The sequence below is a fragment of the Oryctolagus cuniculus genome, chromosome 18, assembly GCF_051225735.1.
Source record: "Oryctolagus cuniculus isolate XC-2025 breed Fujian yellow rabbit chromosome 18, ASM5122573v1, whole genome shotgun sequence".
Classification (NCBI taxonomy): domain Eukaryota; kingdom Metazoa; phylum Chordata; class Mammalia; order Lagomorpha; family Leporidae; genus Oryctolagus; species Oryctolagus cuniculus.
In genome coordinates this window covers 13515771-13531237 of record NC_142884.1, presented here as the reverse complement: position 1 = coordinate 13531237, position 15467 = coordinate 13515771, and the positions used below count along the sequence as shown (strand labels likewise).

Below are 15467 nucleotides of genomic sequence, written 5' to 3'. Positions count from 1 at the left end.
GTGCCTGGGTCACCCAAGGAGTCCAGGACCCTCGCCCCGTCCTCCTCCCAGAGGTAGGTACGACAGAGAAGCGTGGGTACGGTACAAAAGTCTTTATTTAAGTATAAAATAAATATCGTGAATATTAATGAATAAAAACAGCACTAGCGACAACAATACTCATCAGCCAGGGGTCCCCGCCCGTGGCTCCGCAGCTGGGGAGACGCGGGTCCAGGGACGGACGAGAGGGGTCCCCCCGGATCCAGCCCGGGGTGGAGGCGGGGGCTCAGGTCCAGAGGAGAGTGACTCCCCACAGTCTGGAGGTGGCCAGCGCGGTGAGGAGGAGGCCGAGCGGGGCCGGGCCGGGCCGGGGGGCGCCCGCCCGGCGGTGCTCGGCGTCCGAGGCGGGGCTGTTGCAGCCGTGGCCTGCACAGCAGGTGACACTGAGGTGGGTCAGGCTGAACGCCTCGGCCACGTGCAGGCTTTGGCACCAGGAGGCGGTGGCGCAGCCGCGGACCGTGTAGCTCCGGTTCCCCAGCCCTGAGGAGACAGAAGCCCGCGTGAGCCGCCGGGCTGTGCGCTGCAGCAGGTGCCGGCGCCCCCGGGGGGCCTGGAGACCCCTGGGGCAGCGCGAAGCCAGCACGGACGCGATGCCTGGCCTCGTCCTCCCCCTCCCGCGCGGAGTGTTCCAGAAACTCCAGGACACAGGCGACCGGCTCAGACTGAAGGCAGAGCATATGCAGGGCCCCAGCTGTCTTCTCCTAGCCAGACACTCACGCCATGTGCGGCGCAGACAATGCCAGTCTTCCCACCACGCTTTTTTTTTTGTTGTTTGGGGGAAATACAGGCGTTTTTCATGGAAGAAATATGTGACTTTTCTTACTACGCAGTGAGAGCTATAACTGTTACTGCAGAAGGAATAAATAAGCCTTTAGAGTTTTTCTCAGTTCTAATTCCAGCGCAGTATGTAGGTATGGACGCCACTTACACAAACAATGATTTTTTTTTCTATTTTTTTTTTTTTAGGCGCCTGAGAGAATGTTAAGACCTAAGAGTGGGCCGGCGCTGTGGCTCGGCAGGCACCCCCTATGGGCGCTGGTTCAAGTCCCGGCTGCTCTACTTCCGATCCGACCCCCTGCTAAAGGGGGAAGCCGCAGAGGTTGGGCCAGCGCTTGGGCCCCTGCACCCACGTGGGAGGCCTGGACGGAGCGCCTGGCTGCTGGCTTCGGTCTGGATCTGCCCAGGCTGTAGGCAGCCATTTGGGGAACAAAGCAGTGGATGGAAGCTCTCTGTCTCGCCGTCTCTCCCCCTCTCCCTTCAACTCTGCTAAATGAATGAATGAATGAATGAATGAACGAATGAATGAGTCTATCTCAAGGGTAAAACAAAAAAAGACCGAAAAAGTTAAGAACTTCTGGACCACAGGGACCTTCCAAGATGTCCCTGCGTGAAAGCGTGTGCCCACAGGAAGTCCCGCCCCTCGGAAGCCCACGGCAGAATGTCCACCGCCGGACGCCTTGCTACTATTGGCGCCCTCCCAACGGAAGTCCCGCCTTTCCCACAGGAAGGCCCGCCTCCCACGCTGCCCCCAGTGAAGCGTCCCCGGCCAGCGCCCCCCAGAGCCTCACCGTCGGTGCCAGTGGCCTCCAGGCACTGGTTCATGGGCCCCCGGCAGTCGGTGAGGGTCGTCTCGTCCGAGGAGCACCCGTGGGTGCTGTTGCCCTCGCAGCTGTAGCACTGGAGGCCGTTGGGCGGCAGGTTGTGCAGCTCCCGCACTGGGGAGAAGACGGGCGCGGGCCGCGGGGGTCAGCGGTCAGCACGCGGGGCCGTCGGGGGCCGAGGCTGGCCTTGGGGGGCGTCCCCGGGGCGAGCAGAGTGGGAGCCCCTTCTCTGGCCCCCACCCCCACCCCGCCCGGCCCGCCGCTGCCAGCATTCGGGGAGGAAGCCAGAGGCGAAGAGCTGTCCGCCTCTTAAAGAACGAAACCTGTCTAGGTTTTGGTTAAAAAGGAAGCCATGCCTGCAAGGGGCTTTCAGCACGTTCATGAAAAACGCACATGGGTGTCGTGGGTGGGCGTGGATTTCAAAGCCATGGGCGGGGCAGCTTGGCAGCTGGAGAGACGGGAGGGGGGCAGACGTGGGCTCGCTCCGCCGGGCGCCTCCCTGCCCGCCCCAGGCTCCCCTGGGCCCCCCTACCTGGGCCCTTGTTGCAGTTGGAGGTGTTGCAGCATAGCAGGAAGTGGAAGGTGTGGTTGTTGTGGAAGCCCGTGGGCCCCGGGCAGCCAGGCAGGTGGCCACAGCCGCGGGAGTGGCGTTCATCCCGCAGGCTCCCTGGGGGGCAGAGGTCAGAGGTCACTGTGCTTGCGGGGCCCGTCTCTGCCCGTCTCTGCACCACAGGATCCTTGGTTTATTCCGGGAAGCCAAAAGACTACGTTTCCCCGGCCTCTCCCGCTGTGGGATGAGGTTCTGGTCATGTGATAGGAGTGGACCTGCTGACTGGGCCTGGCAGAGGGAGAACCCCCACACCCTTCCTTCTTTCTGGGATTTGACCACGAGGTCTGGAGCTCTGGCAGCCACCTTGGACTACAAGGCAGTCTTGAGAATGGAGGTGACACATAAGAAATGGAAGGCATCTGGGTCCCCGCCGACTCGGGGGCTGTCCTCGTGGCCCTGGGCTTCCGATGCCTGGACTTCCCGCCCGCGACCTGGGGCTCACCTTCCTGGCTCCGGTGGCTCACCACCTCCAGACACTGGTCTCCCGGGTGCCGGCACTGCAGGCTCTGCTCCCGCCTCCTCTCACAGCTCATGTCCGAGGAGGCGCAGGAAGCACATTCCAGGTAGCGGCTTCGGGGGAAGGGGGCAGCCTGGCCTGTTGGGAAGAGAGGCAGGCGGCTGTGGCTGCAGGGGGCGCCCTGGGGCCCCGCCCCCCCTAGGCTGCTGCTCCCCTCATCCTGCCCTGGCCCTGTCCGCTCTGCCTCCTGAGTCGTCCTGGAACCCCCTCTTCCTCCGCAGCCCCTCTGGGCCCCCAGACTCGACACCGCGCAGGCCTCCCGCGCCCCACGGGCTCCCAGGCCTGGGGCGCCCTTCCTGGCTTCCTCCTCTCCCGAACCCCGCCTCAGGCTTCCGGGATCATCTGCGCTCTCCCCTCCACCCGGTGCCCCCCAAAGATCCTGCATCCCGGAGCTCATGCCCTCGTGCGCGCCTCGGAGTGGGTGTTGGGCTCCGCGGCTGAGGCGTGGCTTGGGGTGTCCACGCCGGACCAGAGCCTGGGCGCACGTCTCGGCTGTGCCCCCGTCCGGCTTCCGGCTCACGTGCCCTCGGGGGCAGCTGGTGATGACTCAAGTAGTTGAGTCCCTGCCCCGACGCGGGAGACCGGGAGCGCACTTCCGGTTCCTAGCTCCTGGCTTTGGCCCGGCCCAGCTCTGACTCTTGGGGCATCTGGGGGGTGGACCAGCTGATGACAGCTCTGTGCCCCCCCCCACCCCGTATGTGTGTCTGACCAATGAGGGAAAAGCAGACCCTGTGTCTTGTGCCTGGCCGGCTCGGCTGCCTTGCCGGGGTGGACGCGCCGCCAGCACCATGGAGAGGTCCCTACGGCAGGGGAGGGAGGTCCCGGCCAAAGCCAGGCGAGCAGCCCCTGCTCACGGCCTCACGGCCTCACGGCGCCGGCGACAGAGCCTGAGCCACAGGAACCCAGCTGAGCTGCCCTGCGACCCTCAACTTTTAGAAACTTCGCCAACTCCCGCATGCTCGTCTTCGCCTTCCGTTTTGGGGCAGTCGGCAATCGATTATGGGGCTGGCATCTTGGCACAGTGGGTCAAGCCCTGCCTCTGAGGCCTGCATTCCATCTCGGAGCACTGGTTCGAGTCCCGGCCGCTCCCCTTCCGCTCCAGCTCCCTGCTATGACCTGGGAGAGCAGCGGAGGACGGCCCAAGTACCTGGGCCCCCGCCACCCACATGGGAGACCCGGCTGGAGCTCCAGGCTCCTGCTTGCAGCATGGCCCAGCCCCATCCGCTGTGGCCAGCTGGGGAGTGAACCAGTGGCTGGAAGACTGCTCTCTCTCTCTCTCTGCCTTTGAAATACATAAATCTTGTTTTGCACTCCATCTGCAATTTGTTCAAGCCGCGCATTTTCCACGAACTTTCTGAAGTCCCGTTGTACACTGGCTGTGCCCGGGGGCGGAGCCTCATTTGACTGATCCACTTTAAGTTGCTCGTGGCCCTTCCGGTGCAGGCCAGCTGGACGGGTGCCTGTTCCTTGGACACACCAGGGCTGTTCCTGGGCCCAGGCCTTGGCGCACACCCTCCCCTTCCTGACCCCAGATATCCGGCCTGAGTCCGGGCCAAGTCTTAGGAAGCACAAGGGCTGCCTCGGCCCAGGCGCTCGGCTGCAGGCAAGTGCAATTAGGTGAATCACCCACAGCCCCGGCCAAATCATCTCCTTCCAAGAACAACGGCCAGGCCCACAGCCCGGGCCTGCTCACACGAGCGTCCACCAAAGGGAAACCCAGCCTCATCACCGCCCAAACAGCTGCGGCGAGAGTCGCCATCAGGGTCTCTGGGACTTCCGGGCACAGGGGTCCCTGGGGCCGTAGTCCCTTGTGCGTCTCAGGGTGTGGACTGTTTCCCACGGGGGTGCCATCTCCCGAGCTAGCTTCCCTTTCACTCCCAAATCGCGGAGCTCCAGACCTGCACACAGCACACAAAGGATGCTCCTGGCTGCACCTCAAACACCCGAGTCCCCGCCTGCCCGCAGCTGAACCCTCCCCCCTCCTCCTGAGTTCCACCTCTCTGGGGGGCTCCGTCCCAGACCCTCAGGGCAGAAACCAGAACTATCCCTTCATCCTCACATGCACGCATCAGCCTGGGGATGTCTGTCCTGTCCTGGAGTTATCAATCTTCTAAAAAGTTATTTACTGAGAGAGAGAGAGAGAGATGCACACTCCCATCTTCCTGTTCACTCCCCAAATGCCCATGACGGCTGGGGCTCGACAGAGGCTAAAGCCAGGAACCAGAAGTCCCATCGAGGTCTCCCACATGGGTGGCAGGAACCAAACCACTTGAGCCATCATGGCCGCCTCCCGGGTCTCCATGAGTAGGACGTGGAGTCAGGAGCAGAGGTGGGCATCAGACCCAAGCCCTGCAGTACGGGACGCGGGCGTCTCGACCAGCGTCTTAGCTGGCAGGTCAGACTCCCCCTCCACTGCCAGTCGTTTTGCTCTGCTGCTTCTAAGCTCTTCTGGGCACACCTGTGGAGTTCTTCACTTCAGTTTTGTTCTCCGTTTCCTATTTGACTCTTGAAGAATGAATTCCAGATGATAAAACTTATCATTCCCTCTATTTTTGAATACGTACATATTTGTAAAGATTTCATTATTTATCTGAAAGGCAGATTTACAGAGAGACATAGGAGAGATCTTCCATCTACTGTTCACTCCCCAAATGGCCGCAATGACCGGGGCTGGGTCAGGCCAAAGCCAGGAGCCTGGAACTCCATCCAGGTCTCCCACATGGGTGTCAGGGGCCCAGGCACTTGGTCCATATTCTTCTGCCTCCCAAATGCATTAGCAGGGAGCTGGATCAGAAGTGGAACAGCCGGGACTCGAACCAGCACTCATACTGGATGCCGGCGTCTCAGGCAGCAGCCTTACCCACTGTGCCGACTCCAGTCCCCATGGTTTGTTTTGTTTTGTTTTAATATATTGATGATAAGTTCCCTGTCTAAGGACTCCAATACCTGAATCTCTAAGAGTCTGTTTCTATTGTTGGGGCTTCCTTTGGTTCCTGGTCAGCTGGTCCAAGGGTACCTTGTAAGTTTTGATTCAATGCGAGACATCACAGAGCAAATTTGTACTGGGCCTAAGTGATGCTGTCTTCTTCCAAAGAGGGTGGGGGGCTCTTCCCGTCAAGGACGTGATGTGGGGCCAAGCCATTTCAGTGTCCCTTCACCCCGAGTGAGGCCTCAGGAGGCCTGAGGGGTTCCCAGCCCTCCTGGCAGCCTCAGCCCAGCTCCCCCACAGTGCTGGCTTCCGGAAGCCTCGCTGTGACTTCCCAGGCAGTACTGTCTGCCGACTTCCCTGCGGGCTCACACTGCGCGTGTACAGCTTGCCAGCGACGGGAGGCACACAGGCAGCTTTGGGGGTCCCTGCCATTCCAGGATGTCACTTCTCGTCGTCAGCTCCAGCTCCTGACTTCTCAGTCTAGCGACTCTGTCTGTGTGGGCTCCGCTTCCCCTCCACGGCGGGGAACAGAAGAGCACTCGGGGACAAGGCGGGCTGTGGGGGGCACTCAGCCTCTCTGCCTCTCTTCCTTCAAACACCCCCAGTTCCTCCCTCCGTGTGCCGCTACCCAGGGGCTTCCAAGAACTGTCTGTCCGGTGTTTGTAGCTGTCCCCGGCAGAGAGATCGGTCTGGTACAAGTGCCTTCACCATGACTACAACTGCACGTCTGCCGCTGCCATCTCACCTGTCGCTCAGGCCTGCTCACCTGTCTTTGTGAGAGCGCTTACGCCAGCCCACGTCCCTCCCTCCCTCTGCTCGCCTGACCCTTAGGTCAGCTGCCCTCCTCTGCATCCAGACAACCTCGCCACCTGCAGCTTGGCTTCCCCTCTGCTATGTTGCCTCCCCTCCTGCTTTATGTTCTGAGGTGAGAATGATGTGTTAATAGTTTGTGATTGGGGCCTGTGATGTGGTGCGGTGGGTTAACACCCTGGCCTGAAGCGCCAGCATCCCTTATGGACGCTGGTTTGAGTCTCAGCTGCTGCACTTCCCATCCAGCTCTCTGCTATGGCCTGGGAAAGCAGTGGAAGATGGCCCAAGTGCTTGGGGCCCTGCACCCACGTGGGAGACACAGGAGAAGCTCCTGGCTCCTGGCTTCAGATCAGCACAGCTCCAGCCATTGTGGCCATCTGGGGAGTGAAGCAGCGGATGGAAGACCTCTCTCTGCCTCTGTCTCTGTCTCTGTCTCTCTCTCTCTCTCTGCCTTTCTCTTGGTCTACCTTTCAAATAAATCTTTAAAAACAATTTAAAAAAATTTTTTTGTGATCACGGGGCAAGCATCCCAGTTTAAGCCACTGCCTGCAGTGCGGGCATCCCATGTGAGTGCCGGTTCAAATCCTGGCTGCTCTGCCTCCAATCCAGCTCCCTGCTAATGCACCTGGGAAAGCTTCAGGTCCTTGGGCCCCTGCCACCCACGTGGGAGACGCAGATGGAGTCCCTGGCTCTTGGCTTTGGCCTGGCCCATCCGCAGCTGTTGCAATCATTTGGGGAGTGAACTGAGAGGTGGAAGATCTCTTTCTCCCTTTGTCTCTCCCTCTCTGTAACTCTGCCTTTCAAACACATAAATCCATCTTTTAAAATATTGTGAGCATGATTTCCCTGCTCAAAAGCCCTCCGTGGCCCCCACTGCTCCCAGGATGCAGTCTGTGTTCCTTCCCACTGCCCACAGGCCCCCGGAGCACGCGCTGCCCTGCACTGGCTGCTCTCGCCCCGCCCCGCTCTGCCCCCGCACTGGCTGCTCTCGCCCCGCCCTGCCCTGCACTGGCTGCTCTCGCCCTGCCCAGCACTGCCCTGCACTGGCTGCTCTCGCCCCGCCCCGCTCTGCCCCTGCGCTGGCTGCTCTCGCCCCGCTCTGCCCCCGCACTGGCTGCTCTCGCCCTGCCCAGCACTGCCCTGCACTGGCTGCTCTCGCCCCGCCCCGCCCTGCCCCTGCACTGGCTGCTCTCGCCCTGCCCAGCACTGCCCTGCACTGGCTGCTCTCGCCCTGCCCAGCACTGCCCTGCACTGGCTGCTCTCGCCCCGCCCTGCTCTGCCCCTGCACTGGCTGCTCTCGCCCCGCCCCGCCCTGCCCCTGCACTGGCTGCTCTCGCCCTGCCCAGCACTGCCCTGCACTGGCTGCTCTCGCCCTGCCCCACTCTGCCCCTGCACTGGCTGCTCTCGCCCCGTCCCGCTCTGCCCCTGCACTGGCTGCTCTCGCCCCGCCCCACTCTGCCTCTGCACTGGCTGCTCTCGCCCCGTCCCGCTCTGCCCCTGCACTGGCTGCTCTCGCCCTGCCCCGCTCTGCCCCTGCACTGGCTGCTCTCACCCACCCCACACCTCCCTTCCTCCAGCTGCTCCCTCCTGCTCTGGCGGGACCCCCCACACACACACACACTGGTTCTCAAGCTGTTCCACCTGAGGGATCCCTCATCACCCAGCTTCCGCAGGGCAGTTAACCCACCACTGGGGGCACCCTCACCCTGCCCGAGGGCCTGGGTTCCAGTCCCAGCTCTGCTCCCCCATTCCAGCTTCCTGCTGATGCGCACCCTGGTGATGGCTCAGGTGCTTGGGGCAGGGACTATGTGGGAGACCAGGATTGAATTAGGGGCTGCATCCTGGCCCAGCCCCAGCTATCGCAGGCATCTGGGGTGTGAAGCAGTGGATGGAAGAGTCTCTCTCTCTCTCTCTCTCTCTCTCTCTCTCAAATGAAATAAATGAAGTTCAGTGTAGCTTCTGTTCCTGAGAGAACCTGACCCTGTCCACGTCTTTTTCCTCCTTCCCTGCCCCGAGTCAGGTGTCTCCCCTGGGGCCCCACAGCCTCTGCTCCTCCCTCACCCCAGCCCCCACCTCCCCATCCCAGCCCCACCCCCTGCTTGTGCCTCGTCCGTCACAGCTCTGAGTACTCTGCCCAGTCACTGAAGAGGCATCTGTCACCTTCCACACGCACACACACACACATGCACACAGACACACACGTGTGCACACTCAGGACGGTGAACCCCATGGGGGCAGGGCTGGCGGAGGCCCACAGTTCTGAGTGCAGGAAGACTATTCCAGTTGCCAGCAGCACCCAAGATGGCTTAGAGAGGAGGGTGCTACAGGTCTGCGAGTCACCCAATGCCTGGATTGGCAGCTGCCTCCCCACGCCCACTCCCACCTTCTCCCTACCCTCCACGTGTCCCTGTGAGGCCCAGCAGGGGCCCCGGGGTCTGCTCTGGCACTGACCAGTCTCACGCATGCGTGTAGTCATCTGTCTGCCTGCACACGTGACACAGAGCCAAGAGCTAGCGCTCTCCCCGACTTGTCGGCCGGGACAGGAAGGCAGCATCCTGTCGGGTCACTTCCTTAAAGTGAGCGGCGGACTCAGGCCGGCCGGCAGGTGACAGCTGGCGGTCAGGATGGATGCGAGCCTGGCAGAATCAGGAAAGCCCAGGGCAGACGCAGCGCTGTGCTCGCTGACGTCACGCGACAGGTGGCCTCAGCCGGCTTCCTGTCCAAGCCGGCCCCTCCCGCCCCCCCTTGCCCTTGATCTCCTGTGGGATTTCCGGAAACTCTGATCCTTTCTAAGTCTTTTCCACAAACCGCGCAGACTCCAAAGCCCGCACTGGGCCTCATGGAAGCCTCTTCACCGTCTCTCAAAGACCCCCTCTCCAGGGGCCCTCCCCGGCCCATCGCAGCCTCTCTGCCTCGACTTCCCTTAGGAGCCTCGTGTGTGCATGCATCACGGCTGGGACCACCTCCTGTCCCCACGAGACAGCTGAGCTTGGCTAACAGAGGCTCCTCAGCGGCCCGGGGAGGGGTCGGGGGTGGCGCGGGCTGCCACTCACCAGGTGTGGGCTTGTTGCACAGGTCTGACGCACACACGGTCTCCGTGAGCGTGATGATCTGTGGGCCGGTTCGGTAGCTCATGGTCCTGTTGGTCTTCTCTGGGTGGGCACAGCCTCTCTCCACCACCTTCAGCTCCTCCCCTCCTGGGAAGACGCAGCTCGCTTAGCCACAGGTCCGCCGGGTCCCGCCCAGCCTCTGACGCCCCGGGGTCTCTGGGGCCACCCCCTCCCAGGGCCAGTCTTTGCCAGGTCTCTCCCGTCGTCCGAGTCCAATTCTACCTTTTCTAGAGTGACCCTGCTCTTCCTCAGTAAAGACACGTCATGGAACGTTCTGGATCCATCGGCCCCTGCTCTGTACCCCAGCAGGTGATGTCAGGAGGGAGTAGCCTCTAATAGGAACTCGTAAACGGAAAGGCCAAGGCCAGCACTGTGGCACAGTGTGTGAAGCCATCGCCTGCTGTGTCAGCATCCCGTGTAAGCGTCCCGGCTGCTCCACTTCCTGTCCAGTCTCTGCTATGGCCTGGGAAAGCAGTAGAAGATGGCCCAGTTCCTTGGGCCCCTGCACCCGCATGGCAGACCCGGAAGAAGCTCCTGGCTCCTGGCTTTGGATCGGCCCAGCTCCAGCTGTTGGGACCATCTGGGGAGTGAACCAGTGGATGGAAGACCTCTCTCTCTGTCTCTCCCTCTCTGTCTGTAACTCTACCTCTCAACAAAATAAATAAAATCTTAAAAAAAAAAAAAAGTACAGGGAAATGCTTCCAGCTGGCCCAGCAGGATGAGAATGATAGAATCACCCAGCTTTGTAAAATAACAGCTTTTTGCCATATTTGTCTTGCCTTTTTTTATTTTTAATTTTTTTTTATTTTTATTTTTTTGACAGGCAGAGTGGACAGTGAGAGAGAGAGACAGAGAGAAAGGTCTTCCTTTGCCGTTGGTTCACCCTCCAATGGCCGCCGCGGCCGGCGCACCGCGCTGATCCGATGGCAGGAGCCAGGTGCTTCTCCTGGTCTCCCATGGGGTGCAGGGCCCAAGCACCTGGGCCATCCTCCACTGCACTCTCTGGCCACAGCAGAGAGCTGGCCTGGAAGAGGAGCAACCGGGACAGAATCCGGCGCCCTGACCGGGACTAGAACCCGGTGTGCCGGCGCCGCTAGCCGGAGGATTAGCCTAGTGAGCCGCGGCGCCAGCCTTTTTTTTTTTTTTGAAACTGGAATTTAAAAGAGTTAAAACTCATTCACACCTCCCAAAGCCCACTCTCCTCACGCCCTGTCCAGAGGCAACCAGTGGTGGAGCTGATTCTCACACGGTGTGCCGGTGGCAACAGCCTCTATTGCGCCCAGCAGGGGAGGGTCATGCTCTGCAGCCCACCGCTTCTCCTCGGTGTTGCGTTTCTGAGCTGTGTCCACACTGGCACCTCCAGCGCTAGTTCCTTCCGTGAACTGCTGCCCAGAGACAGAGCCCAGCCAGCAGGGAAGACACCTGCATCCATAATCCCTGGGCTCAGCACCTGGCCCTGTGGTAGTGGCAAAGCCGCCACCTGCAGTGCCGGCATCCCATATGGGCACTGGTTCGAGTCCCGGCTGCTCCTCTTCCCATCCAGCTCTCTGCTGTGGCCTGGGAAAGCAGCTGGGCCATCTCCTTGGGCCCCTGCACCTGTGTAGGGGACCTGGAAGAAGCTCCTGGCTCCTGGCTCTGGAGAGGCGCAGCTCCAGCCGTTGTGGCCAACTGGGGAGTGAACCAGCAGATGGAAGACCTCTCTCTCTCTGACTGTGCCTCTCTGTAACTCTACCTTTCAAATTAAGAGACACATCTTTAAAAATAAGACAAATACATGTAAAAAAAAAAAAAAAAAAGCGTAAAACCACCCGGCCCTGGCTCCCGACTCCAGATTCCTGTCTGTACAGACCCTGGGCGGCAGTGGCCATGGCTCAGTTAATTAGGCCCCTGCCACCGACATGGGAGGCCTGGCTGAGTTCCTGGCTCCTAGCGTCTTTAGGGAGTGAACCAGCAGACGGAAGCTCTCTGCCTCTCAGATGAACAAACAGTGCAGCCTTCCATCCCTACGTGATTACACCGGGGCGCCGTGGCTGACACCGGGCTGTTTCCGATCTCCATGTCACAAACACATTTGCTCAGAGCAGTCTTACACTCGTGTCCCTGGGCACGCGTGGCCAAGGTCGCTAGGAGCTGGCCTTCACCTGGGTCAAATCACTGTGGACGCCGGGCATGGGGGTCTGCAGCGCCCCCCCCCCCCAGCCCCAGCTCGCTGGATGTGGAAGCGGTCTCGGAGGCGGGCGCCCCCGTGGGCCGTGCTCCCGGAACTCACCTTCCCACACGTGCAGCGCCGTGGTCCGGCAGAGAGCCTGGCCCGGCACGCACTCCTCCACGCCGCAGGCCCCGGTGCGCTCGCACCGCACGCACCGCAGGCCCTGGGAGGCTGCGGAGAGAGGAGGGGACGGGAGAGGAGGGGTCATCGCAGCTCCGCACCACGGGCCCCCCTCACCCCTCACGCCTCGACGCCAAGACCCGGTGCGCAGGCCTCGGACACTCGCTTGGCTCTGCGCTCCCGGTTCTGCCCGCGCGGTCCCAGCGCTGAGCTTCAGCCTAGCCGAGTTCCGCCTTCCCTCTCCGCTCCCCGCAAACTTCCCCGCGCTTGGGAAGTCCCGCCCGCGCGCCTGTGTCCATCGGGACTCTCTATGCCCGTCCCTGTGGGTCCCCTCACCCCGCCCCAGGGATCCTCCACGAGCCCCTGGACGACCCTGGGGGTCCCTTGCGCCCGCCCGCCCACCTGTCCGTACCGAAGTTCTAACCCCGCCCACCAGCCTGCCCGAGTCTAATCCCAACCAATCAATCCCCCGCGAGGCGCTCTTCCCGCCCCCAGCTCCGCCCCGATATTAACGCCCCGCCCCTGCACGGCTCCTCGCTTCTAGACCCGCCCCTTGGTTTACCGCAGGTTCCTAGCCCCGCCCCCAGGTCGCCGCGAGCTTCTAGCTGCGCCCCGACATTGTCTCCCCGCCCCTGCCTGTCTCCGCAGTTCGAGCCCAGGTCTCAGCCCCACCCTCTAGCCCCGCCTCCAGTATTTAGCCCCGCCCCGTAGCCCCTCCCAGCCGCCACGGTCCCGCCCCCAAGGCCTCCTCAGAGGTCCCTTCCCTCCCCGAGAGGTGACTGCTCCCGCCTGGCGGGTTACTCACCGCCGCACCCCGCACCCCGCACCCCGCCCCGCCCTGACTCAGTGCCCCACGTTCTCCGGGGGAGACGGCGACCTGAGCGAGGGGCTCAGGGGGAGGGGAGGGTCCGCAAGGGACGAGCCCGGCGCCTGGAGTCCCGCCGTCAGGGCGCCTGGGTGGCTCCCGCCGCTCCCGTATCCTCCGCCCGGGGAAGCGGGGTGAAGCCCAGCCCGTTCGCGGAGGGCCTGGAGCAGCCGTCCCCTCTCCCGCGCGTTCCCCAGCCAGCCGTCCCGGGCCAGGCGCGCGGCCGCGGAGCCTTTGGTCTGGGGGCGCAGGGCCTGGGATCCCCTCCCCCAACTCGAGCCCCCATCAGTCCGGGGCCCAGCCCCGCACTCGGCCCCAATCCCGCACGGGCGTCCGGGGGCCCAGCCCCTACCTGGAAGGCAGGTGTGCAGCCACAGCAGCGGCAGCAGCAGCAGCAGCGCGGGCGGCGGGCGGCCCATGTCCGGAGGTGTCCGGAGGGCGGCTCCCGTCCGCGCCTCCCTGCGCCTCTCCTCTCGTCTGGTCCGGGGAAGGCGAGTTTTGTGGCCCCGGGGCGGAGGGGGGGTGGACTCCTCCCCGGCGTTTGCGAAACGGCCGGTCAGCCTCGGAGGCGTGGGCACCTCCCCCTCCTCCCCCGCTGGCCTCTCCCCCTCCCAGACTTCCCTTCCCCGGCCGGCCGCCCCTGACTCACTAGCCCTGGCCACCGCGCCGCGCGCACTGCCTGGCGCTCCGGGGACCTGGGGCCCCGCCGGCCCCGGCTGGAGCTCCCCCTGCGAGCTCGGAAGGCGGCGCATGGCAGGAGCCTTAGGCTGTTAGCACGGTGGCATGGTGGCATGGTGGCACGCTGCTGAAATACTGGGGTGCGAATGACATAATGTCTGCAGTTTACCCGAAATGCGCTTCGGCCAAGGAGCGGGCGCTGGTGATGAACGCGGCTTTGTGGTCAGGCGGGAATTGTACTGACCCTTATCAGAGTATTTCGAGGTGAACGTTCTTGGCGCCTGTATTTATTTCAAAATACCTTTGAGGGGACAAGAGCCAGATCGCCACGTGTTCGCGTTCCTAGAAACTAGATGCGGGGGCGCTTCCTGTGCTGTTCCTTCTCCTTTTCTGGGCGTTTGCAAGGGTGTGAAGTGAAAAACAGTAAAAGGAAGCGCAGGAGACGAAGACGTGGCCCGTCCTGGGGTGCCGCTGGCGGCCGGAGCGGCTCAGAGCCGGTGACACGCCTGGCGCAGCCGCTGGCCGCAGCGCAGCGCCCAAACGGCTCCTTCAACATTCCCCTACTCTGGACTGGACGCCGGCCAGGGAGCTGGGACGCAGCCGGAAGTGAGGCCGCGCGTCCCCTCCCTAGTGGCGCTGACAGTGGTGGTGGTGGGGGATGTGTGTTTTTTTCCAGGTCTATGCAGGAAACACAGCAGAATGAGGGCGGAAGTCCAAGGGTGCAGGAGAGCGGTGGGCTGTTTCAGCGCAGGGTGGAGGTGTGGAGGGGGTGGCCCAGAGGCTTCTCTGAGCGGTGAGGGAAGAGGTGGGGCAGACACGGGAACATTTCCATGGCCAGTGCAAAGGCCCTGAGGTGGGAGAATGCCTGATAAGATCTGGGCGCAGCAGCGGTCAGTGTGGCTGGACAGAGTTGTGGGGGGGGGTAGGGATGAGCAAGTAGGAGCTACCTCTGTCTCTGTCACAGTGATCACACTGTTGTGATTCTTACGAATGTGTTGAAACCTTAACTAATAACACTAAAATAAAGTAAGAAACATCGCAACGAAATTCTCTTTCCTAAGTGTAACCCAGTGGTTAAGAGTGTGGGGACTGACCCCCCTCTGTGAGGCTCAGACGCCAGCTACTCACTGGCTGTGTGGCCTCTGGCAGGTGCCTTAACCTCCCTGTGCCCCAGGCTGCTTACCTGGAATGCAGAGACAGCAAGCGTCCCCGTCCCCACCCCTCACCCCTCACCCCTGCGCCAGTGTGTGCACCTGGGGTGTGTGTTCAGCCTGGAGGTTAAACACCTGCTAAGATAGCCTGGTCCCTGCTAATGCAGACCCTGGGAGGTGCCGGCTCGAGTAATTGGGCCCCTGCCACCCACCTGGAAGACCTGGATTATCCTGGCTCCCGGCTCCGCTCTGATTCATTCCTGGCCGTTGCAGGTGTTTGGAGAGCGGGCTAGCGGATACCAGTGCTCCCTTTGTGTCCGCTCTGTCTCTCAAATTCATTCGTTCATATTAATATTATTTTCATTAATTCATATTGTTGAAGTATGCCCCTGAGGTGCTCACCAAAGAGCCTGGTGCGTAGAAAGTGCTCAATACAAATTGCTGCTGCTGCTGTCTTTTACATTTTTTTGTTTTAAATTTTTTTGTTTTCATTTTTTTTGTTGTTTTTATTTTATTTGAAAGGCAGAGCAAATGAGAGAGAGAGAGAGAGAGAGAGAGAATCGATCTTCCATCCACTGGTTCAACCCCAAATGGTCACAACAGCCACAGCTGGGCTGGGAACTCCATGTGGGTCTCTCGGGTGCGTGGGGGGCAGGGGCCCGAACCCATAAGTCATCACCTGCGCCTCCCAGGGTGTGCACTAGCAGGACGCTGGGCTGGGCCCAGGCACCTGGACGTGGGCTGCGGTGGTCCCCAGTGCCGCAACCCCCTCCCCACCCCCAGCTTGTTATTGGCGGAGGAGCCTGAGGTCAGCAGCTGCGGGGGCCG

The 15467-nt window shown here is 61.9% G+C and overlaps 1 protein-coding gene across 1 annotated transcript; it reads right to left on the bottom strand.

Annotated features, from left to right (window-relative positions):
* Positions 1–77: 77 nt before the first annotated feature.
* Positions 78–13285, bottom strand: PLAUR (plasminogen activator, urokinase receptor). The gene is made up of 7 exons (XM_017339126.4): positions 13163–13285; positions 11886–11996; positions 9560–9703; positions 2693–2845; positions 2173–2307; positions 1608–1754; positions 78–519 (listed from the first exon to the last, which is right to left on the bottom strand). The coding sequence occupies exons 1-7, from the start codon at positions 13227–13229 to the stop codon at positions 266–268; spliced, it is 1011 nt and encodes a 336-aa protein (XP_017194615.4). The 5' UTR covers positions 13230–13285; the 3' UTR covers positions 78–265.
* Positions 13286–15467: the final 2182 nt, after the last annotated feature.

Bases quoted from the DNA above. Each gene is read 5' to 3' on its own strand.
- PLAUR (XM_017339126.4), bottom strand. From the start codon at position 13,229: ATGGGCCGCCCGCCGCCCGCGCTGCTGCTGCTGCTGCCGCTGCTGTGG. The intron at 9,704-11,885 runs GTGAGTTCCGGG...GCGTCTTCCCAG, and splicing joins GGCGCTGCACGTGTGGGAAG to GAGGGGAGGAGCTGAAGGTG. The intron at 2,308-2,692 runs GTGAGCCCCAGG...TCTGCCCCCCAG, and splicing joins GAGCCACCGGAGCCAGGAAG to GGAGCCTGCGGGATGAACGC.